This window comes from Mustela lutreola, chromosome 17 (assembly GCF_030435805.1).
Source record: "Mustela lutreola isolate mMusLut2 chromosome 17, mMusLut2.pri, whole genome shotgun sequence".
Lineage (NCBI taxonomy): Eukaryota > Metazoa > Chordata > Mammalia > Carnivora > Mustelidae > Mustela > Mustela lutreola.
This window is the reverse complement of record NC_081306.1, coordinates 41,395,129-41,416,941: the sequence shown is the minus strand read 5'-3', so window position 1 is coordinate 41,416,941 and position 21,813 is coordinate 41,395,129. Positions and strand designations below refer to the sequence as shown.

General features: G+C 59.0%; 2 protein-coding genes across 3 annotated transcripts in view; one reads left to right on the top strand and one right to left on the bottom strand.

Annotated features, from left to right (window-relative positions):
• Positions 1-1,802: 1,802 nt before the first annotated feature.
• On the top strand, positions 1,803-18,854 carry EPHB4 (EPH receptor B4). The gene is made up of 17 exons (XM_059154710.1): positions 1,803-1,994; positions 4,671-4,741; positions 4,982-5,269; positions 6,226-6,622; positions 7,720-7,875; positions 7,994-8,326; positions 8,601-8,725; positions 9,340-9,505; positions 10,742-10,844; positions 11,066-11,130; positions 11,243-11,356; positions 11,448-11,695; positions 14,994-15,209; positions 15,500-15,649; positions 16,086-16,279; positions 16,472-16,627; positions 17,713-18,854. The coding sequence occupies exons 1-17, from the start codon at positions 1,943-1,945 to the stop codon at positions 17,840-17,842; spliced, it is 2,964 nt and encodes a 987-aa protein (XP_059010693.1). The 5' UTR covers positions 1,803-1,942; the 3' UTR covers positions 17,843-18,854.
• Positions 18,855-21,302: 2,448 nt separating this feature from the next.
• Positions 21,303-21,813, bottom strand: part of ZAN (zonadhesin) — a 32,459-nt gene continuing 31,948 nt past the window's right edge. The window contains exons 35-37 of one of the 2 annotated variants that reach the window (XM_059154701.1): positions 21,588-21,693; positions 21,455-21,498; positions 21,303-21,371 (exon numbers count right to left, since the gene is read on the bottom strand). In XM_059154701.1, the coding sequence (XP_059010684.1) occupies positions 21,331-21,371; positions 21,455-21,498; positions 21,588-21,693 (191 nt within the window). In that variant the 3' untranslated portion in view covers positions 21,303-21,330. Of the gene's footprint in view, positions 21,499-21,587; positions 21,694-21,813 lie in introns of both variants that reach the window. The other variant, XM_059154702.1, reaches the window with a different exon arrangement.

Below are 21,813 nucleotides of genomic sequence, written 5' to 3'. Positions count from 1 at the left end.
TGTGTGTGTTCTGCTTGAGGAGGTGGGCAGATAACCTGGAGGAGAAGCTGAATAAGAGAAGAGAGACAGGGCTGGAATCCGGGAGGGAGGAGGGGATTCCCGGCCCTGGCCTGGTCTGCCTGGCTCCAGCCAAGCCGGCTGTTTCCTGCCCTCTGTGACCCCCCACCCCGGAGCAGAACCCAGGCAGGGCGGCGAGGAAGGGCAGGGGTGTGGGGAGCAGCACTTGTGGCAGGGAGATAAGTTCGCTGGGACAAGAGGTCACTGCGGGTCTTGGCTGTCCTCTCTGCGGGGTGAGCGGCCCTTGCCAGTCCCCCGCCCCGCCCCGCCCCAAACTCTCAGGGCATCGAGGATTCCTCCTTCCCTCTCTCGGCAACTCAGGAACTCCAGACTCTGTCTCCCTTAAATTTCTGAGTCGAAACCCCTTCCTTCGGCTCTTCCCTGGCCGACTCCTGGCAGAGCCTTCCATCCATCCCGCTACCCACACTAGAGGTACCCTGACCTGGAAGGGGGTTGGTGGGAGGAGCACTGCTTTCCTGGACCCTCCCCTCTAACTGATGGGGTGGGGGGCGGGGGAGGGAGGTGGTGGCAATGAGAGGAAGGGCCCTCCCAGACATCCCGGGGGCCCCCAGGAGCCAGACAGGAAACAGCCTCGGGAAAGACAGCGGCAGCCCCGGCCCAGCCCCAGGGGTCAGGACTTCGGCGGCCAGGAGTTCTCCCAGTGAGAGTGAAGATGGTGATTTGGGAATCTATCCAGACCCTTTACTCTCTCGGTCCCACCTACCTTTTATTTATTCCTGCTTCCCTTTTTTCTCTACTCCTCCCCGTCTCAAACCAGTTGCCCCACTTCCCACATTTTCCTGCGCTATGGACCTAATGTTTGTTGAATGACTGTGTGAACGTTCGCTCCAGGGTCATCTAAGCTGGGGTCGCTGCCTCGGGGTACAACGCGCCACCCTCCATCCTCAAAAGCTTCCCCCAAACATGGTCCCCTGCGCCAAACAGTGGGGTGGTGCGCGCATCCAGAAGTAGAATCCGAAGTCCGCGGGAAGGTTGGAGCCGGCTTCGAGGGCGCGGTGTACGTCTACGCGCACCTCCGGGAGGCCCTCGGTGCGGCTGGATGTGCTTCTCCGTGGCCTGCTGCGTGCTGGGTTGGGACCTGCCCCGGGGGTCGTTGGGCCCCGGCCCCGACACGCGCAGACCCGGCCACGGTGCACGTCTGGGCGGTCCCCGGGCTCCGCGCCCGCCGCCCCTCCCCCTTCTCCAAACTTTCTCCCAACTTCCCGACCTGCTCCGCTCGGCGCCCCGCTCGGCTTCCCTCATGAATTATTCAGCAGCGCGCGCTCCAATCAGCGCGCCCCGGCCCCCACGCCGAGCCCGGGCTGGGGGAGGGGGGAGCTCCCCGCCCCCCCCCGCGCGCCCCTCCCTCCCCGGCCAGGCGCCGCCCGGCCCAGTCCCAACCCGGCCCAGCCCCGGCCCGCCCGGCCCCGCGCCGCAGTCTCCCTCCCTCCCTCCCGCTCCGTTCCCGCTCTGCTCCCACCCTCCCGGCCGGCGCGGAGCGCACTCGGCCCGGCGGCGCGAGCAGCACCGCTCCGGGGAGGGGGGGAGACCGCGAGCGGCCGGCCCACCCCCCAGCTAGCCGGGGCGGGACCCCGAGGCCCCGGAGGGACCCCGACTCCAGCCACGTCTCGCTCTGCGCCCTCCCGGCGCAGCCAGTGCGAAGACGCCCCCCGCCCGCCCGCGCGCGCGGCGGGGACGCGGGGCCACACCTGGGTGCCGCCGCCCCTTGACGGTGCCGGGCGCGCCCGCATGGGCCCGCGCTGAGGGCCCCGACCGAGAGTCCCGCGCGGGGAGTCGGCGTCTGCCCTCTCGGGGGGGGGTTCAGACCTGGGGGGGCTAGTGCCCCCCAAACTCGGATCGGATCCAACCCGAGAGAGGCGGCGCCATGGAACTCCGGGCTCTGCTTTGCTGGGCTTCGCTCGCCGCCGCCTTAGAAGGTGAGTTTCCCAGGGGGCACCCCGGCACTCCAGGGGCCCCCAAAGTTGGGCCTCGAAGTGAAAGGGCCGGCCTCTCTGCCCGTAGCCCGGCACCCCAACCCTGAACACTTCGGACCAATAGTGCTAGACCGGGCGGGGGGCGGGGAGGAGGCGGCCCAGCGGGGAGTGGAGTTTTCTTTTGTTTGGGAAAGAGGAGGAGTGGAGCTCGGTCCGGGGATGTGCCCCGGCCCCGGCTTCCCAGACTCTTAGCCCTGATTCTGTACGCCCTTGGCAGCCTCGCCTTTTCTCCTTACTTCAGTCTCTGGGAAGTTTCTATCCTTCTTCCCACCACTGCCAAACATGAGGAAACGTTTCTGGAGGAACTGCAGACAAGGCAGAACTTTGTGCTATTCCAGAAAACTGCCCCCAACCCCCAAGCCTCCGCGTTCACACCTTGATGCTGCAGCTCCCTGGGCCCCTGGCAGGGCGGCCACCATCTGTGCTAACTCTCCCGTCGCCCAGATCTCCCCCAAAGCCACTGCCTCTGCCGCAGTGAGGCCCCTTCCCTGGTTTCCCCAGGCTGCACCCCAGCCCTTTAAATGCTGTCTAGACCCCCAGCCCTGCCAGAGTCCGGCCTGAGTCCCTTTCCCCAGCCCTATGGGCCAGCAGAAACTAACCTTCAAAGTCCCCGTGACACCTGAACTTAGCTTAAGTACAGATCTCTTTAAATTTCTGATTTTTCTGGCCCCCCAACATGTTTCTTCATCCATGAGTCTTCCCTCCTTTCACCCCCTAGAGGGGGAGCCAAGAGCCCTATAAACCCTCCTCCTACAGCCCTAATCTCCTCTCAATGAGCTGCCTCCTTACTCTCCTTCACTGCCTGGAATCAAAAGGGTCTCTGGGGGGGGCTGCTGAGGAGGTGGGATCAAAGGCAGTTAGAAACCCCGCTTCCCCAGACTGGGCAGTGCTGCTCTGGGCCGGGGATCAAAGGCTGGGCATGGGGAGAGGAGACCCTTGCCCGGCTCGGAGACGGAAGGGGGAATTACTGGGAGGAAGGCCCGCAAAGTGGGGAGAGTCCCCCCACCACCACCCCAGGGCAAAATATGGCAAAGGAGAAAGGGGATCAGGCTTCCAGGCTGCTACCTAAGTGCTTTCCAAGCCCGAGGCCTGCGCTGAGCACTTTACATGTTCACCTTCCCAGCAGCCCTAAGGCGGGACGGATCGTTGCCCCCATTTTACAGATGGGGAAACTGAGCCTTAAAGAAGTGTTAAGTAACCTGCCCGTGGCTGCGTGTCTCTGTGAACGTGAAAGGCGGGAGGTGGAAAACGGGAGGGATGGCCACGGTCAGAAAAGGAGGTGGCCAGAGGGCAGGGGGGAGGTGAGAGGCAGAAGAACTGACAGCTGGAGGCTCTCTGAGCCCGAGAGATAGGAGGAGAGAAAGTGAGGCGCTCCGAGTGTGCGGAGGACAGCCCCGAAACAGACAGTGTGTGAATTGGAGACAGGAAAACACTATCCAGCCGGGAACAATGGAGGGTGGAGACGGCAGCCTCCATCCACCCCCTTCCCAGAACCCGGGCATCCTGTCCCCAGCGTGCCGGGCTGGCTCCTGCCACCCCCGGGGGGCCCAGGCCTCACCTCAGCCTGGCCGGGGTCCCTCCTGACCCTTAGAACATTACTTAGTCCTTGGGAGGAGGCTGCCCCACCCACCCACCTTCCCTTCCCTTTTCTCCCGCAGCCCCCACGGAGCAGCGGTGGGAGCGGGGAGCGAGGCTGGGGGAACCTGGTGTCCCAGGTGTGCTGCTGGCTCTCCTGGGGGGGCCCCCCACATGGCACTGTCCTCCCCGGGGGATTCCCCTGCCCTCCCTCCACGCTCTACTGCCAGGGGCTGTGATGTTTCTCCTAATCCCCCCCTTCCGCCAGAGCCCCGCCCCTCCCTCGAGGCCCCTCCCCTGAGACCAGAGCAGAGCCAGGTGTGTTCTACCCCTCCTTACACACACCCCTAAAATCTCCTCCCTTTTTCCTTCCCGTAACCAAATCCAGATGTGAGGCCTCTGCAGGCAGGGGCCAGGGCGGGAACCCAAGCGTCCTGGCCTCCAGCACTTCCTCCTCTGACAGCAGCGAGAGCTCTTGGCGTGGGGCCAGGGGGAGGGGGCGGCAGGGCTGGGCATGGGGAGCTGAGTACCACCCTTGGGGATCTGAAGGACTGGAGGGTTTGGTCTGAAAAGGGGGTGTGGGCCTGGAAGAGGGGAGTGGGAAGCGGAGGATTTGGGTTGGGGGCAGGGACCACGGAGTGGCGAGGAGGCAGGCCCTGGAGGAGGGAATTACACCCGCCCCCCACCCTGCGGTGCCTACAGTTCTTTGCCCTCCTTGGGTCAGGCCAGGTCCTGGCTCTAGTTTAACCCTGTCTGAGCTGTTTGGCCTTCTTCCCCTCTCCTCAGGGCACAGCGGTTCTCACACGCTTAGATCTGGGAGACCTGAGCGGGGGCAGCCCGGTGCCTGCCCACTGGGAGGGGTGGGGTGGGCACTCAGAAACAGCGATGGGAAAGGGGGCAGCACAGGGCAGCGCTTGCCCCCCCCCCCCGCCTTTCATCTCTCGGCTCAGTTCCACCAGCTTGGAGGATGCACCTGCCTCAGTCAGTTCCCAGGGATCTGGTCTTCCTGTGCTGACTGTCTGTCCGTCTGTCTGTCTGTCTTAGAGACCCTTTTGAACACAAAACTGGAAACTGCCGATCTGAAGTGGGTCACGTTCCCTCAGGTGGAGGGGCAGGTAAGAGCTGGGCCCAGAAGCCAGGGCTTGGAGGGACCCCCAAGGAGGAGGAAGGATGACGGTGTGTGGGCGCTGGTTTGCTGGCCACGCCACCAGCCCTCCACATCCCAGCAGCGGGGACAGATGTCCTCTGAGCCCTTGCTCTCAGGGGTCCCCTTCCTCTAGCCCCTCCTGGATCTATGACAGACAGCCTCCCCCCGACTCTCCCCCATCCCCGAGCTGACCCCCTTCTCCCCACAGTGGGAGGAGCTGAGCGGCCTGGATGAGGAACAGCACAGTGTGCGGACATACGAGGTGTGCGATGTGCAGCGGGCGCCGGGCCTGGCCCACTGGCTGCGCACCGGCTGGGTCCCACGCCGAGGCGCCGTCCACGTGTACGCCACGCTCCGCTTCACCATGCTCGAGTGCCTCTCCCTGTCGCGGGCCGGGCGCTCTTGCAAGGAGACCTTCACTGTCTTCTACTTTGAGAGTGATGCTGACACAGCCACAGCCTTCACGCCAGCGTGGATGGAGAACCCCTACATCAAGGTACCCTGGCGCCCGGGGTGCGCCCTCCCCCCCCCCCTGCCCCCGCTAGTCCGCCTGGTCTGGGAGCAATGGATGAGTTTCCAAGGCCCTACGCAGGGGCACTGGGGGCTGGAAGCAGGAGGCTGCAGTCTGGGGAGGGAAGAAGGTGGTCTGCTGCGTGGAGCAGTCACGAGTCTTGGGCAGGGTCCCCCCCCGGGGGGCGGTCGTCTGGGCCACACTCTGCCCTTCTCTGATCTGAGTACACCTTGTCCTTCAGACACCTCTCCTTAGTGTGAACTGATGCCTCACCCCAGAACGCCTTCTCCCCGGGTCTTCTACCTAATTCCTACTTGTCTTGAAAGCTTCAACTCCCGCAGGACATTCCTGCTATGGCGCCCACCCTGGGGTCTCCACTGTCATAGGTCCCATCATGCCTTTAACATACCTGTTTCTTGGGGCACCTGGGTGGCTCAGTGGGTTAAAGCCTCTGCCTTCGGCTCAGGTCATGATCCCGGGGTCCTGGGATCAAGCCCTGCATCGGGCTCTCTGCTCAGCGGGGAGCCTGCTTCCCTTCTTCTCTCTCTGCCTGCCTATCTGTGATCTCTGTCTATCAAAATAAATAAATAAAATCTTTAAGAAAAAAAAAGATTAAAAAAAAAAATCCCATACCCGTTTCTTTCGTTTCGGTTCCCTTGGCTCCAAGTGCAGGGCCTGGCCCAGAGTAGGTGTGGGATGAGTGACTCAACAGAAAGGGGGTGCGGGACAGAGGCTGGATGCAGTGTAGGAGCTGAGCAAGCCTTAATGGGTAACGTTGGGGTCTGCAGGAAAGGGCACTCTGGGAAAGGTAGAGAGAAGGCTCTGGAACAGGAGCTAAGGGGCTCAGGGAGAGGGTGAGCTGGGAAGAGGAAAACAGTCCGCCTATCCGGTCCGTGGGGAGCGGAGGACCGCAGCAACGAGTTTCTTCCCTCACCTGGCAGGTGGACACAGTGGCCGCCGAGCACCTGACCCGGAAGCGCCCTGGGGCCGAGGCAACCGGCAAGGTCAACGTCAAGACGCTGCGTCTGGGCCCACTCACCAAGGCTGGCTTCTACCTGGCTTTCCAGGACCAGGGAGCCTGCATGGCCCTGCTGTCCCTGCATCTCTTCTACAAGAAGTGCGCCCAGCTGACCGTGAACCTCACCCACTTCCCGGAGACCGTGCCTCGGGAGCTCGTGGTGCCTGTGGCAGGGAGCTGCGTGGCTGACGCTGTCCCCACCCCTGGCCCCAGCCCCAGCCTGTACTGCCGGGAGGATGGCCAGTGGGCCGAGCAGCCGGTCACGGGGTGCAGCTGTGCTGCGGGGTTTGAGGCCGTTGAGGGGAACACCCGGTGCAGAGGTGAGGGCTGGCGTCTTTCCTGGAAAGCTTGTCCGTCCACGCAGGGAGTGTCCTATACCCCCGCTCTTGGACCCACTTACATTGCTATTTGGAACATTCTAGGTCCTCAGGGGCACGCAGAGGGCCTGTTTTCAGAGCCCCAGCGTCGATCCGAGCTCTTGTGCCGTCTTTCTCCTAACTGCAACCGCTTTCTGGACACCAGGGCTGTTCTCAGGATGGGGGCGCTTTGCCGGGCTCTGGGGACCAAGGCACCATGATCTCTATCTCTTGTTCATTGTGGGTTTCCCCTAACTCCCTAGTTCTGAATACTCACTCAGCTGTTTCTCTAGAGCAGGCGTTCAAAACCTGGGTTTTGTAGCTAGAACGTAAGCGGTCTGTGAACTTTTATAGAGAGAAAAAAATGACCTTATTGTCGCTCATTTCCACCTGAAATTGAATGACAGAGACAGAGCCCAGCGGTCACAGCAGGACCTGAGACATGCACATCCTTCAGATCGTGGCTATTTTCCTAGCCCGTTCCGAGATGGTGTCAAGATGCTCTTTTTGGCCTATCACGTCTTCAGTATTACGGTGGCCGCTTAGACCTGCCTCTTTTAGCTTATCAATAAAGAAATGCAGGGGCACCTGGGTGGCTCCGTGGGTTAAGCCTCTGCCTTGGGCTCAGGTCAAGATCTTGGAGGCCTGGGATCGAGCCCCACATCGGGCTCTCTGCTCAGCAGGAAGCCTGCTTCTTCCTCTCCCACTCCCTCTGCTTGTGTTCTTTCTCTCGCCGCCGCTTGCTCACTCTCTTTGTGTCAAAGAAATAAATAAAATCTTTAAAAAAAAAGTAAAATAAAATAAAAACATACTTCTGAGCAGGGGTCTGTGGGCTTCACCAGACCGCCACAGGGTGTCCTGTGGTGGTGGTGGGGGGGGTGTGGGGGTTGAGGTTAACAAAGCTTAGAATCCCTGATCTGAACGAAGGGTCTCTCTCTTCTCTTAGACGTTTGGGTTCTGAGCTCTTACCTCCCTGCACCCCACTTTGCATCCCGTGCAACCGTGGGAGCAGCTGAATGTTCCTGGTGCTGAATGTTCTTGATGCCTGTGGTGTTTTCCAGCCTGTACCCAAGGCACCTTCAAGCCCTTGTCTGGCGAGGGGTCCTGCCAGCCGTGTCCAGCCAACAGCCACTCCAACACCATTGGCTCCTCCACCTGCCAGTGCCGCAATGGGTACTTCCGGGCCCGCACAGACTTCCGGGGTGCCCCCTGTACCAGTGAGTGACGGGTGACCCCTCAGGTGGTGGTGGGTGGACGTCCGGTGAGGACTCCTGGGGTGCCCCGCTGTCCCTCCCTGATGATCGGGTCAGCCTCTGACGCCCTGCTGTCCCGCAGCGCCACCCTCTGCTCCAAGAAGCGTGGTTCCCCGTCTGAACGGCTCCTCCCTGCGCCTGGAGTGGAGTGCCCCCCTCGAGTCTGGGGGCCGAGAGGATCTCACCTACGCGCTGCGCTGCCGGGAGTGCCGCCCTGGGGGGTCCTGTACCCCCTGCGGAGGAGACCTGACCTTCGACCCTGGCCCCCGGGACCTTGTGGAGCCCTGGGTGGCGGTGCGCGGGCTGCGTCCAGATTTCACCTATACCTTCGAGGTCACCGCCTTGAACGGGGTGTCCTCCTTAGCCACCGGGCAGGTTCCGTTTGAGGCTGTGAATGTCACCACTGACCGTGAGGGTGAGATGGGGAGCCAGTGGCCTGCCAGGAGGGAGGCGGGCAGCCTACAGGGATGAGGGGGGAAAGACAGTGGCGGGGGGCCCTGGGGTCGCTGGGAAGCACGGAAGGTCAGGCTGAGAGGCAGACAGAAGAGTGAAAAGAGGTGCAGACTTCAGGATGGGGCAGAGAGCCAGAGGGAGCTCTTGAAACAGCTGAGACGAGTGTAGCCAGCAGAGGCAGAGCTGGGAAAGATCAGGGCCAGACGTGCCATGTGCAAATACCCTCTCCCTCACAGTACCGCCCCCCGTGTCAGACATCCGGGTGACGCGGTCGTCACCCAGCAGCTTGAGCCTGGCGTGGGCCGTTCCCCGGGCCCCCAGTGGGGCCGTGCTGGACTACGAGGTCAAGTACCACGAGAAGGTGAGGTTGGGGCGGCACCCTCGGGGTTTGGGATTGACAGTGGGACAAGTTCTGTGGGCTGGCTAAATTCTGGGCCCCTGTGAGGTGGTTTTTTGTGTTTGTTTGTTTAAGATTTTATTTATTTATTTGACAGACAAATCACAAGTAGGCAGAGAGGTATGCAGTGAGGAGTGTTGAGGGGGAAGCTGTAGGCTCCCCGCTGAGCAGAGAGCCCAACGCGGGTCTCGATCCCAGGACCTTGGGATCATGACCTGAGCCGAAGACAGAGGCTTTAACTCACTGAGCCACCCAGGCGCCCCTCTGAGAGGTGTTTGAAGTCCACCTGGGCTGAGTACTAGCTGTGTGACCTTGGGGCAGCCCCTTGGCTTCTCAGAGTTCCACATCCCCAGTATTAACACGGTGACAGTAATGGTACCAGTCCCACAGAACCGTGGAAAGGATTCAATGCTATAATGAAAGCCCAACACCCAGCGGGCCTCACCTACCACACGGTGGCACCAGGATGCAAGTCTTGGGGGCACAGGGTTGGGGTGGGGGTGGGCCGGGAGAGGTGGGAAGAGCAGTGGAAACCGGGGGGCCCTGGCTTACGGCTGGCCCCTCCTCCCCCTGGACAGGGCACCGAGGGCCCCAGCAGCGTGCGGTTCCTGAAGACGTCGGAAAACCGGGCTGAGCTGCGGGGGCTGAAGCGGGGGGCCAGCTACCTGGTCCAGGTGCGAGCACGCTCCGAGGCCGGCTACGGACCTTTCGGCCAGGAGCACCACAGCCAGACCCAGCTGGATGGTGAGCCTTGTGGGGGGCAGGGCATGGGCAGGGGCGCTGCCCCTCCGTCGCGCGGGAGGCCTTTCCTCTGCCCTTGGAGGACCCCTAAAGTCACATTCCCACACTCCGCTCTGTCAACCACGGGGCCTTTTAAGGCCTAGTGAGGGGAGCATCGGCTGCAGAAGCCAAAACCAACAGCTGGGAGGGAAAGCCTGCCCAGTGGCGTTCCAGCTGTGTGGCTCTCAGCAGAAGCCCAACCCTACAGCCCCTTCTCTCCTCCCCAGTTGGAGATACCACGAGGTCTCTCTCCCAAGGGCTCCAAAGACTAACTGAGGTGACACCTGTTCTTTTTTTTTTTTTTTTTTTGTAAAGATTTTTTAAAAAATCTTACTTATTCGAGAGGGAGGGAGAGCGAGCATAAGCAGAGGGAGGAACAGAGCCCCTGCTGAGCAGGAAGCCCACTGATCCCAGGACACTGAGCCAAAGGCAGACGCTTAACTCCCTGAGCCACCCAGGCGCCCCAACACCCGCTGGCTGTGGTACGCTTGTTGGCCCAGTGGCTTTCTAAACCTTTTTGCAGTTTGAGACCTGGGTCACACACCGTACGACTCCCCCTTTAAAGAGTACCGTTCAGTGGCTTTTGGCCTGTCCCGAGCTGAGCAGCCATCGCCGCAATTAATTGTAGAACGTTTTGGCTTCCAAAAAGAGACACCCCTTCAATCACCCCCAGCCCCCGGCAAATACTGCCTTACTTTTGTCTCCGTGGCTTTGCCCATTCTGGACATCACACAAATGGGAGCCTCTTGTGAACAGGTTCTTCCTCCACTCGGCACAGGGGCCACATGGTCTGTCCGTGTTGGGGTGTGTAGTCCACACCGTTTACGGCTAGAAGTTGTCCATTGTTGGCTCTAGTGTGTTCTCTTTACCCATTCATCTGTTGACGGACATCTGGGTTATTTCCACATTTTGACTGCAGACATTGTCGTAGCCCCTGGGGCCTCCTGTGGCCACCAGTATTTATAACTGAACGCAGTGAAACCTGCTGTCCCCGTAACGAGGTTGGGAAACTTCCTCCTTTTTCCGGAGGGACTTTGCAGGAGCCCGCACCGGCGGAAAGCAGTTTGGAAACCGTGGTGCTTTCCCGCACCTGCCCCACCGCCGGGGGCCTGTTCTCAGGGGAACACAACTCGTGCCTTGAGGCTGGTGTGGGGTCCCCGGGGCCGTCGGCTTCTTCTGATCGAAGCTTTTCTCCCCCAGAGAATGAGAGCTGGCGGGAGCAGCTGGCCCTGATCGCAGGCACGGCCGTCGTGGGTGTGGTGCTGGTCCTGGTGGTCATTGTCATCGCTGTTCTCTGCCTCAGGTGAGCACTCTGGGGCACCCGGAGGCCCTTGGGAGGAGGGCGGGTGTAGACCGCCCCCTGCCCTCTTGCTGCCTGTGAGCCTCCCTCCGTGGATAGTTGTTTTCTCTTGGAAGCTTCTCTGATCCCCGCTCCTCCTCCCCCGCCCCCCTTACCCTGTCCCGTCCCTCTGGAAACACAGAGATGGGTGATTCCATTTACCGTTTCTTTCTCATCGGCCTCAGGAAGCAGAGCAGCGGAAGGGAAGCCGAGTACTCGGACAAACATGGGCAGTATCTCATCGGGCACGGTGGGTAGGCCTCTGCCGAGGGACACAGGGCTGGGGCAGGGCCCAGAATCGGGCCTCGGAGTGCAGGGGAGGTTGTCTCTCGGTTAACGGGACCCCGCGTGTGGTTCCTCAGGTACTAAGGTCTACATTGACCCCTTCACTTACGAAGACCCCAATGAGGCTGTACGGGAATTTGCGAAGGAGATCGATGTCTCCTACGTCAAGATCGAGGAGGTGATCGGCGCAGGTGAGAGGGAGGTGGGTGCGCGGGGAGTACGGGGAAGGGGGGTGCAGGCCAGCGGGCAGAGGAGGGCTGACCCTCAGCATCCTTCCCGAAGGCGAGTTTGGCGAGGTGTGCCGGGGGCGGCTCAAGGCCCCGGGGAAGAAGGAGAGCTGTGTGGCCATCAAGACCCTGAAAGGCGGCTACACGGAGCGGCAGCGGCGGGAGTTCCTAAGTGAGGCCTCCATCATGGGCCAGTTCGAGCACCCCAACATCATCCGTCTGGAGGGCGTGGTCACCAACAGCGTGCCCGTCATGATCCTCACCGAGTTCATGGAGAACGGCGCCCTGGACTCCTTCCTGCGGGTGAGCCCCCTGCCTCCCCCGGCACAGCCAAGGAGCTCAGAACCAGGACGGATGCTGGGGCGCACGTCGCACCCCCTGTGCTCCTCGTCCTCCCTCCAGGACAGCTGGAGTTTCTGGCACCGGCCGTTCCTGCGGCCATGAGTGGAAATGGCCCATCTGTGGGGCTGGCGGACCCGGGATTTGGAGGGGTGGTCATTTGTCTCCTTGACAAGTACTTCCTGAGCACCTTCTGGTGCTTCAGCCACTGTCCTTACATCCTGGGAATCAAGCCACGGACATCCCTGCTCTTGACAGTGTAACAGAGGAGACAAGTCACCAAACAAGCTTTGATTTGTATTGATTTGTGTTTTTTAAAGATTTTATTTATTCATTTGACAGACAGAGATCACAAGTAGGCAGAGAGGCAGGTAGACAGAGAGGGAGAAGCAGGCCTGATGTGGGGCTCGATCCCAGGACCCTGAGATCATGACTTGAGCCGAAAGCAGAGGCTTTAACCCACTGAGCCACCCAGGCGCCCCCTAAACAAGCTTTTAACAAACAGTTTGGGGAAGTGGCTTGAGATGCTGGGCAGGAGCATATTTTGTCACTTGAACAGGTTTTCCTGGGTATTATTTTATTTTTCCACATTACTATACATCCTTTTTTAAAAAATTCAAAAACGTTGTCCTGCAGAGCAAAGTGACATTGCATTTAACAGAAGGACGACTTTTCTGTGAGATCATTCAGTCCCCAGTTGCTACTCATATTTCCTTGGTTGTCCCCTCACGTGTCTCTTCCTCCCGGTTTCTGCAAACCAGTATCCAGTTCCAGATCAAGCATGGAACCCAGTGGTCATTTCTTTGAGCCTCTTCGACATCCAGGAACAGCCCCTTGTTAGGACACTGACCTGCTGAAAAGCTGGGCCTCTGCACCTCTTGAATGGGTCGCCTTCTAGATCGATTGGCTTTTTCGCTGTGGGGTTGGTTAGCGTGTTTCTCTAGGTAGGATCAATATCCGTGGCCAGCCTACATCGGGGTGCTGTGTGCCTCGCACAGCACCCCGTCGGAGACAGGCTTCCTGGCTGTCAGGAGAGGTGCCAAGGCAGGCCTCGGTAGTGTGATGACAGCGGACCCTCCACCGTCGACACAATGGTCTGTTCCATTGGTACCAGGAAAAGGCCCGGTTGCCTGGAGGGGGAGGGGATTTATGATAGAAGAACCGACCTTTGTGTGGCTGGGAAAGAGCCAACCCCGAACAGGTGGAGGAGAGAAGCATGTTGGGGGAACCAGAGTGGACAGGTTGAACGGCAGAAAGGTCAAGGGCACCTGGATGGCTCAGTTGGCAAAGTGTACGCGTTTGGCGCAGATCATGATCCCAGGGTCCTGGGATGGAGCCCCACATCGGGCTCTCCACTTAGCAGGGAGTCTGCTTCTCCTTCTGCCTCTGTGCCTCCCTGTGCTCATGCGCACTTGTACACTCTCTAATATATAAGTAAAACAAAAGGCAGAAAAAGCAAAACAAAAGGCAGAAAGGCCAGTCAGTGGGACCCCTGGGTGGCTCAGTGGGTTAAAGCCTCTGCCTCCAGCTCAGGTCATGATCCCGGGGTCCTGGGATCGAGCCCCGCATCAGGTTCTCTGCTCAGCAGGGAGCCTGCTTCCCCCTCTCTCTGCCTGCCTCTCTGCCTACTTGTGATCTCTCTCTCTCTGTCAAATAAATAAAGGAAGGAAGAAAGGCCAGTAAAACTGGCCTGAGCAGAGGAACAGTGGTACATTTCGTTGTACATAGTGGTCAGACCCCATGAGTCTTGTGCCCTTAAGGAATTTGGATTTGATTAGAAGTTCAAGGGGTTGCCAAGGGATTTCAGCTGGAGAGGGGTGATTTCAGGAGCTCTGTTTGGTGGTGCTGGGGACCAAGAGCCAGGAGCCAGTGGGAAGACTTGCAGTCCTTTGGGGTGTGAGGGTTGTAGAGGCATGTGGAGAAGTGACTGCATTTGGAACATGTTTTGGAGGCAGAACCTGCTGCTGGATTTTAAGTGACTAGTAAGGAGGAGAGGAATCACAGACTCCAGGGTCTGCCCTGAGCATCTGGCCAGCGGGGTTTCCACAAGCTGAGATTCAAGGCCTCGGGTAGGTGCAGGCTTGGAGGATGGATTCAGGATTCAGGTTTTGGACTCTGTCCCTCACCCTGCTTGGCCGCCAAAGGTCCTCTGGGTGCTTCCTGAACCCAGAGTATGGGATTCTTTCACTGTGACTGGCTAGCTTATCTGGTGAGAGCAGACTCTGTCGAGGTCAAGGTCAAGCTTTCGGTCTTGGTTTTGGGGCTGTGGTCATTGATCACATCCCGTCTTTCACTGCTCTTGGAAGCTACACTCAGCTGGTCCAGGAGGACTGAGCAAGTTTGCTCTGGGTTGGCCCCGATGCGTCTGCGCCTGTAGACAGGTAGCTCCGGGCACATTCCGACTATCCAAACTGTTGCTGCCCTATAGCCCATAAAATGAACATACTAGTTCATAAGCATTTGTTGAGTACGCCCTGGATGTAGAGCTCCGTGCTAGAGTAAATAGAAGAAAATGTTAACGTAATCTCTCTCTCTTTTTTTTTTCATTTTTACATTTTCGAGGTGCTCATGTGACTATCTTTTTTTTTTTTAAGAATTTACTTACTTCTTTGAGAGACAGAGATCACAAGTAGGCAGAGAGGCAGGCAGAGAGAGAGGAAGGGAAGCAGACTCCTGCGGAGCTCAATCCCAGGACCCTGGAATCGGGACCTGAGCCGAAAGCAGAGGCTTTAACCCACTGAGCCACCTGTAATCTCTTTACACCAATTATCCCAACGTAATCTCTTTACAACAATTTAAAAAAAAAAGAAAAAGAAAAAAAGATTTATTTATTTATTTATTTATTTGAGAGAGTGTGCATGAGTGAGAGCAGTTGGAGGGGAGGGACAGAGGCAGGGAGAGAGAGGCAGACTCAGCAGACTGTGTGGGTTGAGCCCGGAGTCCCTGGAGGGGCTCGATCTCACAACCTTGAGATCATCGCCTGAGCTAAAATCAAGAGTCGGACCCCTAACTAACTGAGCCACCCAGGCGCCCCTCCTCAGAATCTTAAGCATCGTGTCCCGTTAGTGCAGCGAGAGCTGAGGGAGCTCAGGAAGGGTAAGAGAAGGGAAAAGGGCTTGCCTGGGACGTCAGCAGGCCTGCCATGCACGGGAGCACGAATGAGATGGGTCTGCGAGTGGCAGATCAGGTTCAGAGCACGGAGGACAGGGGGGAGGGCGGGTGAGCGGTCCTGACCTTGCCCTCTCCCTTGTCCAATCTCCAGCTGAACGATGGGCAGTTCACCGTCATCCAGCTGGTGGGTATGCTGCGGGGCATCGCCTCGGGCATGCGCTACCTTGCAGAGATGAGCTACGTCCACCGAGACCTGGCCGCCCGCAACATCCTGGTCAACAGCAACCTCGTCTGCAAGGTGTCAGACTTCGGGCTTTCCCGGTTCCTGGAGGAGAACTCTTCAGATCCCACCTACACGAGCTCTCTGGTGAGGCCAGGGGACCCGCGTCTGAACTCGGTTCTTAGGGCCAGGTGGGCAAGGTGGGGAGGTGGAAGAGTTGACAGTTCTGGTTCAGGGACAGGATATAGGCACAGACTGGAGGGGGCAGGCAGTCAGCTTAGGGAACCTGACTTCCAGTGTCCAGGAAAAGAAAAGAGTTAAGGAGCTGTGTGTCTGAGTCCCAGCAAGAAAGGGAGCCTGGGGGAAAGGCAGAGGTGGGGGCAGGATGCCTGGGTCCATTGAGTCCCTTAGCTCACCTTTTCTTCTTGCATCTTTAGGGCGGAAAGATTCCCATCAGATGGACAGCCCCCGAGGCCATTGCCTTCCGGAAGTTCACATCTGCTAGTGACGCCTGGAGCTACGGAATTGTGATGTGGGAGGTCATGTCATTTGGGGAACGACCATACTGGGACATGAGCAATCAGGATGTAAGTGTCCCATGGCCCTACGGAGCTTTCCTGAAATGTTCTCTCACGGGGGTGGGGGGGGGTGGGGGAGGGTATGGGGTGTTGGGGGGAGTGGGGTCCCCAGAGAGCTCATCACTGTTGGGTCATTGAGGGAGGCACAAAGTAGAGTTGATCTTTGTATCCAGGACTTGGATACAGCACGTCTGGTCACAGAAGGACACGGAGAAGGAGGGAGGGGAGGGTTGGGAAGTCACTCATCTAGATCTTGGTCCAGGAGCCACTGGGGCATCAAACCAGTGACTCGCCAGTTCCGACCTCTGCGAGGACCCTGAATCTGCCATTCTCGGGGCCTGTGGCACCTGTCCCAGCATCTGCTGAGTCACCACCTTCTGGGGGTCGTCTGGCATCCTTGTTCTCCTGGCAGATCCTCACCCAGTGTGTGTGCCTGTCATTCCAGGTGATCAACGCCATTGAGCAGGACTACCGGCTGCCCCCGCCCCCAGACTGCCCCACATCCCTGCACCAGCTCATGCTGGACTGTTGGCAGAAGGACCGGAATGCACGGCCCCGCTTCCCCCAGGTGGTCAGCGCCCTCGACAAGATGATCCGGAACCCGGCCAGTCTCAAAATCGTGGCCAGGGAGAACAGCGGGTGAGAACCCCAGAGGGTAGGCCTCCTTCCCACACTCTGCCACCACCTGAGAACCACCCCACCCTCCCCCTCAGAAGTGTCCGGCCCTCTGGTGGTATGTGGGATTGTCCATTGTCCTCGTCTGTGGCTCAAAGTCCCCACCCTGACGGAGCCCCAGAACTCAGCACACCGCTCCCCACCCTTGCCTTCCAGGGCCTCACACCCGCTCCTGGACCAGCGGCAGCCTCACTACTCCGCCTTTAGCTCGGTGGGTGAGTGGCTTCGAGCCATCAAGATGGGACAATACGAAGAAAGTTTTGCAGCCGCCGGCTTTGGCTCCTTCGAACTGGTCAGCCAGATCTCTGCTGAGTAAGTCGTGGCAGGGGCTGGAGGTGGCGGCTGAGATCCAGGCAGTCTCGAGGCCCCTGGGGACCAGAATCGGGCCTGCCAGTTTAGTGGGGACCTTTGCAGGCAACTCCTGGCGCCAACTCTGTCATCCAGAGTACCCCGAAGTAGCAGCTCTGGGGACTGAGGGCCCGGGTCCCTCCTCAGCCCCTGGCCATCTTGCTCCTATCCTGCCCTGTGTATCTCTCCTTGTGCATCTATCTACATTCCAGACCCTGCTCTCACATTAACAAAGTGTCAGCTCTGGCTGCGTTCCCACCCATAAAAGGAGAAGGTTGGACGGGGTTTTGGAGACCCTTTCCAGCTTTAATGTTAAATGGTTTTATGGTTCCAACGCCTCCCCGGCCCTGGGTCCCCCTAGTTGGCCTCTCTGGTTCTCTGCCTCTCTGCCTGCGCATTTCCCTCCCAGGCTCTCTTTGCAGCCCAGGTTTGAATAACACAGGGAAGGAAGAGAGATCTGGAACCGGAGGGCGGGAGGCAGTCTCCCAGTGGGGCAGACCATGCCCCCCCCCCCCCACTGCCCTGACTTGTTCCAGCGACGCCCTGACCCAGGTCTCTGCGCTCCATTTCCCACCTCTGCTATTTTCCCTTATCTCGGGCTCCAGGCCTCAGGATGGGGGGCGGGGGTGGGGGCAGCTCGTTTTCGTTCCGCCCCGCCCCTTCCTCCCTACCCCCTCTTCCTCTTTTGGGCTTTTTCCTTCTGACTTTTCTTTTCTCCTCTAGAGAAATCTGTGCAGCCTCTTCCCCCACCGTCATCTTGTGCGCTTTTCTCTCTTTCATTCCAACCCCTTCGCTGATTCTCTGCTTTTTCCTAATCCTTGCCGGCCCTGCTGCTGCGCCCCTCCACTGCAGCTGCGCAGAAGGACTGCTTCCAGCTCCTAAAAACCTCTGGAAACTGCCCGCAGCTCTTGGCAACTGCTGACGCGTACCCCTCCCCTGCCGGCCTTCCTGATTGGCTGACATTCCAGGGGCGGGGCGTGGTGTCTAGCGCTAAGACAACCTCCCTGGGAGCCCTGTGGCCTCACCTAGCTCTCTCCCTCCTTCCCCAGGGACCTGCTCCGAATTGGAGTCACTTTGGCGGGGCACCAGAAGAAAATCCTGGCCAGTGTCCAGCACATGAAGTCCCAGGCCAAGCCTGGAACCCCAGGCGGGTCAGGAGCACCAGCCCCCCAGTACTGACCTGCACCTGCTTATCTGCCCCACGGCTCTGGAGCGGCAGGAACTTCCCAGCTGGGGACACAGCTCCCCTTCTTCCTGGGTAGAGCCGGATAGAGGACCCAAGAGGTCACCATACCTGGGCCCCACTGGATTGCACTTTGAACCCATGGGGGTTGGTGGGGGGTGGTGGGGGGAGCCGGCAATTTGGAGAGACAGGATTTAAGGATTCTGCCATAGGAGTGTAGAAATCATCACATGCCCCCCAGGCGGGAAGCCCTTCCCTCAGGATTGGGTGTGACCAGAGGGAAAAGGAAGCGCCTCTAATCTGCCAGCTTCCCAGGGGTGGTTGGGCTCGATTCCCACAGCCTCCCTCTGATCCCCAGTTAGGGCCCCCCCCCCCCCCGTGTCCCTCCTCACCTCCAAGGGCCAGTGCACTGCCCTGCAGACCAAAGAGAAGAGGGTGACTAGCCTGAGAGCTCGGAGTGGAGCGTGCCGCGTCTCGGCGGGAGGCGGGAAGGGGCGTCGTGGACCAGTGACCAAATCATTGGACGCGGATGTCCCCGACCTTGCTGCTGTCTTCCCGAACTCAGTTTTCCCTTGTAAATGCCCCTCCCCCATCTGCTGCCTTCATATTGAAGGTTTTCGAGTTTTAATTTTTTGTTTTGGTCTTATTTTTCCTCCTCCCCCCCATCACCCATTTTTTGTCATTGTTCCTTGTTTTGTTTTTCTCCTGTCCTTGTCCTAACTATCTGTGTTGGGGTGGGGAGGGCCTGTTTTATTATTGCCTCCTTTGCCCCGGGGTGAAACGGACTCATTGTCGTGTTTGTTTCCAGAATAGTGCCTTGGTCCCACAACTCCCAGACACCTTCCTGCCCCCACGGAGCCCCAAGCTGTGTCCATGAGGGAATGTGGGGGGGGGTGAGGTGGTGGTGGAAACCAGAGACAGACACCGGTGCTTGGAGGGATTCTTAAATTATATTTAAAACTTTTTTTTTTTTTTTTTTTGTATAAATAAAAAATGGGAAGCGTTGCAGTCCGGGAGGTGATTGGGAGTGGGGGATGGACTAGGTTTCTGCGGAGAATGGGGCCTGGGTATGGAGGAGGGGTCGGAGGTCTGGAGACAGGGCTGTGGGGGGCTGCGGGCTTGGTTCCCAGTCCCAGGGTGTGTTTGAGGTGGTGGGGTGGGGGCAGTGGGAGATGAGTCATTGGCAGCTGCTTCTAAGGGCTCCAGATGGCTCTGCCAAGAGCCTGGGGCACCTCCGGGGTGGGGCTGCTCCCTCCCTCCCCGGCGCAGTTCCCCAGCCTTTGGGAGGGGGCCAGGGGAAGCCTTGAGCTTATAGCCCTGCCCTACAGCCCCCGATGGGGAAGTGGGGGGCATTGGCTGGGGTGGGGGTCCTCTCAGATGGAGACAGATGTGGGCCAGATGTGGACAGCTTGGGGTTGGTTTAGAGGCAATGGGGGGGAAAGGCTGCATGGGCTGTGGGGGAGGGGCAGAGAGCTGGTATGAGGGATGTGGACCCCCCACGGGTGTACACACACACACACTCACACTCACTCGCTCTGGGCTGAGTCTTGGGAAGACAATTCCCTCTTTCAAGATGCTGCCCAGGCAGGTTCTCCCAGCCTCTTGGGAAGGGGAGGGGAAACCACCTGAGTATCTTCCCCCAACTTCTCCCTCCCAAACAGGAAGACAGGAATGGGGGGTCAAGCCCCTGCTAGTCTCTGTGGCCGTCTTCTGTTCTTCCCTCCCAGTCTGCCCACCTTCAGGGACACCTGCAGGGGCCAGCGACGTTTAGCTGGGGCGCCCGTGCAGTTTCTGCCTCAGTTGCTCCCTGTTGTGTTGGGGTCCGTGCAGGACCCCAAATCACAGCTGCCCTTCCCAGTCTAGGGAACCCCGGGTGGTGATCCTGTCTGCAATTTCCTACCTGTAGCAACCTCTTCTGGAGTCCCGAATACTCTGGAATCCTCTGTCCCCTCCCTCGAACCATCTCCCGTGTTTTGTACACCCAAGGCATCTGGGAGGGACTCTCTCCTGCCAAAGATGGAGGGGGCCTGGGTCCCAGAGGAGGTCGTCTGTCTGGAGGATGCCGGCCCAGGCCAGCCCCTTCCCCTGCCAACCAGATATCTGGGCTAGATAAGGTGACCTCAAGTTCTTGAAGTGAGGAACAGAGGTCAAGATGACAGGGCGCGGGACGCCTGGGTGGCTCAGTGGGTTAAGCCGCTGCCTTCGGCTCAGGTCTGATCTCAGGGTCCTGGGATCGAGCCCCGCATCGGGCTCTCTGCTCAGCAGGGAGCCTGCTTCCCTCTCTCTCTCTCTCTGCCTGCCTCTCCATCTACTTGTGATTTCTCTCTGTTAAATAAATAAATAAAAATCTTTAAAAAAATAAAAAATAAAATTAAAAAAAAAAAAAAAAAAAAAAAAAAAAAAAAAAAAAAAAAAAAAAAAAAAAAGATGACAGGGCGCAAATGAGTAACAGGTAAACGGGCAAATAGGAGGTGAAGGGAGCTGACATGGGGGCAGGTGTGCAGCAGGGAGACCCCATGCCCAGGCTAAAGCACCTGCCAGCTCGTAGAGCCCCCTGAGTGCTCCTGCCATGCCCAGCTCCAGAGGGCTCCCCGCAGCCATCCTGGTCAGGGGCCATACATTCCTCCGCGGACCCCTCCCCACCCAGCTAGGAACTAAAATCCTTAAACATAGGGGGCTTCAAGGGTCATCTCAGAGAGCAAGCACAGGACCCAGTGTCCTGCCTGCTTTGGCACCCCCCTCCCCATCCCTTGGGGTCTTCCACCCTGACCACCCCAACCCCAGCTGGTGGCCTTCCTTTCCTTCTTGGGGCCCAAGCAGGATGTCCCAGCCCCTACCCCGAAGCGGGGACCTGGCTGATGGGACCTGGCTGATGGGACGCACGGGACCCGGGGGGAGGGGTCAGGAGGGGTCAGACAGATGCCCTTTGGCCTCAGGCTGAGGTTAGCCGGCCACTCCTGCTAGGATGGGGCTCCGAACTCCTGGGTTCCCGGACCCCACCCTCAGTTGCCATAGTAACCCCATGCCCTTTTAGGAAATGGGACTGATTCAGGAAGGGGAGGCCTCCAGAGGGTCACAGGCCGTCGCCCTTTGGAAAAAGCCACATTCCCCATCCCCAGCCTGCACCTGGTGATGAATCTCATTGTCGGAAATGTCAGAATCCTCAGGATCACCTTCCATGGCCCCAGGTTCCCGGGAAGATGGACAATGCAGTCTTTTCTCCTGTTGCCCAGAAGCCAGAGGGCTGGACGCCCTGACCCCAAACGACTGTCCGAAGCACAGGCAGACCTTGGTCCCCCTCCCGTCCAGACGTTTTGCAGGGCACCCAGCCCTAGCCTCCCCCCACCGCCCGCACCCCTGTGTCCCTCCTACCCCACTCTCCTGCCCCAGGGCCCACCTCACAGACCCTTCCTCTCCCACAATCACGTGGAATTCACGTTTCAAAAAATAAATTTTATTTTCTCTCTCCTCTTTTGAGGACAACTCAAAACTGAGGAACTTGAACGACACGGTCTGGAACAAAATCTGAGGAGAAAAGTGAGAAAACCTGTGTCAGAAGCAGACTCGGCTCCCGGTCGCCAGGGTGCTGGGGCAGGAATGGTTCTCACCAGCGTCTGCCAGCCTGGCTCTGTTCTGGTTCCACACTTTCTCCCTGGGGGTTGTGGGGAACAGAGGGTAGTGCCCGCTCCCCTGCTGACTCATCGCCACCCACCCCTGCTCGTCCCTTTTCCCAGAACTCACCTCCTCCTCCTCCCCTTCCTGGAAAGACATCCTCTGGTCACTGCGGGCACCAGGACCACCACAGGCACAAGCATCCCCAACAGGATGGCCACAAAGTTGGATGCCTCTGGGGTGCGGGCAACGGAACGTAGGGATACAGGTCAGGAGGGCATTGGGGAGGAGACACTCTCATTGGATCCTAAGTGGCCATCCAGGAAGGATGGCGACCACTAACTCATGGGGTGTG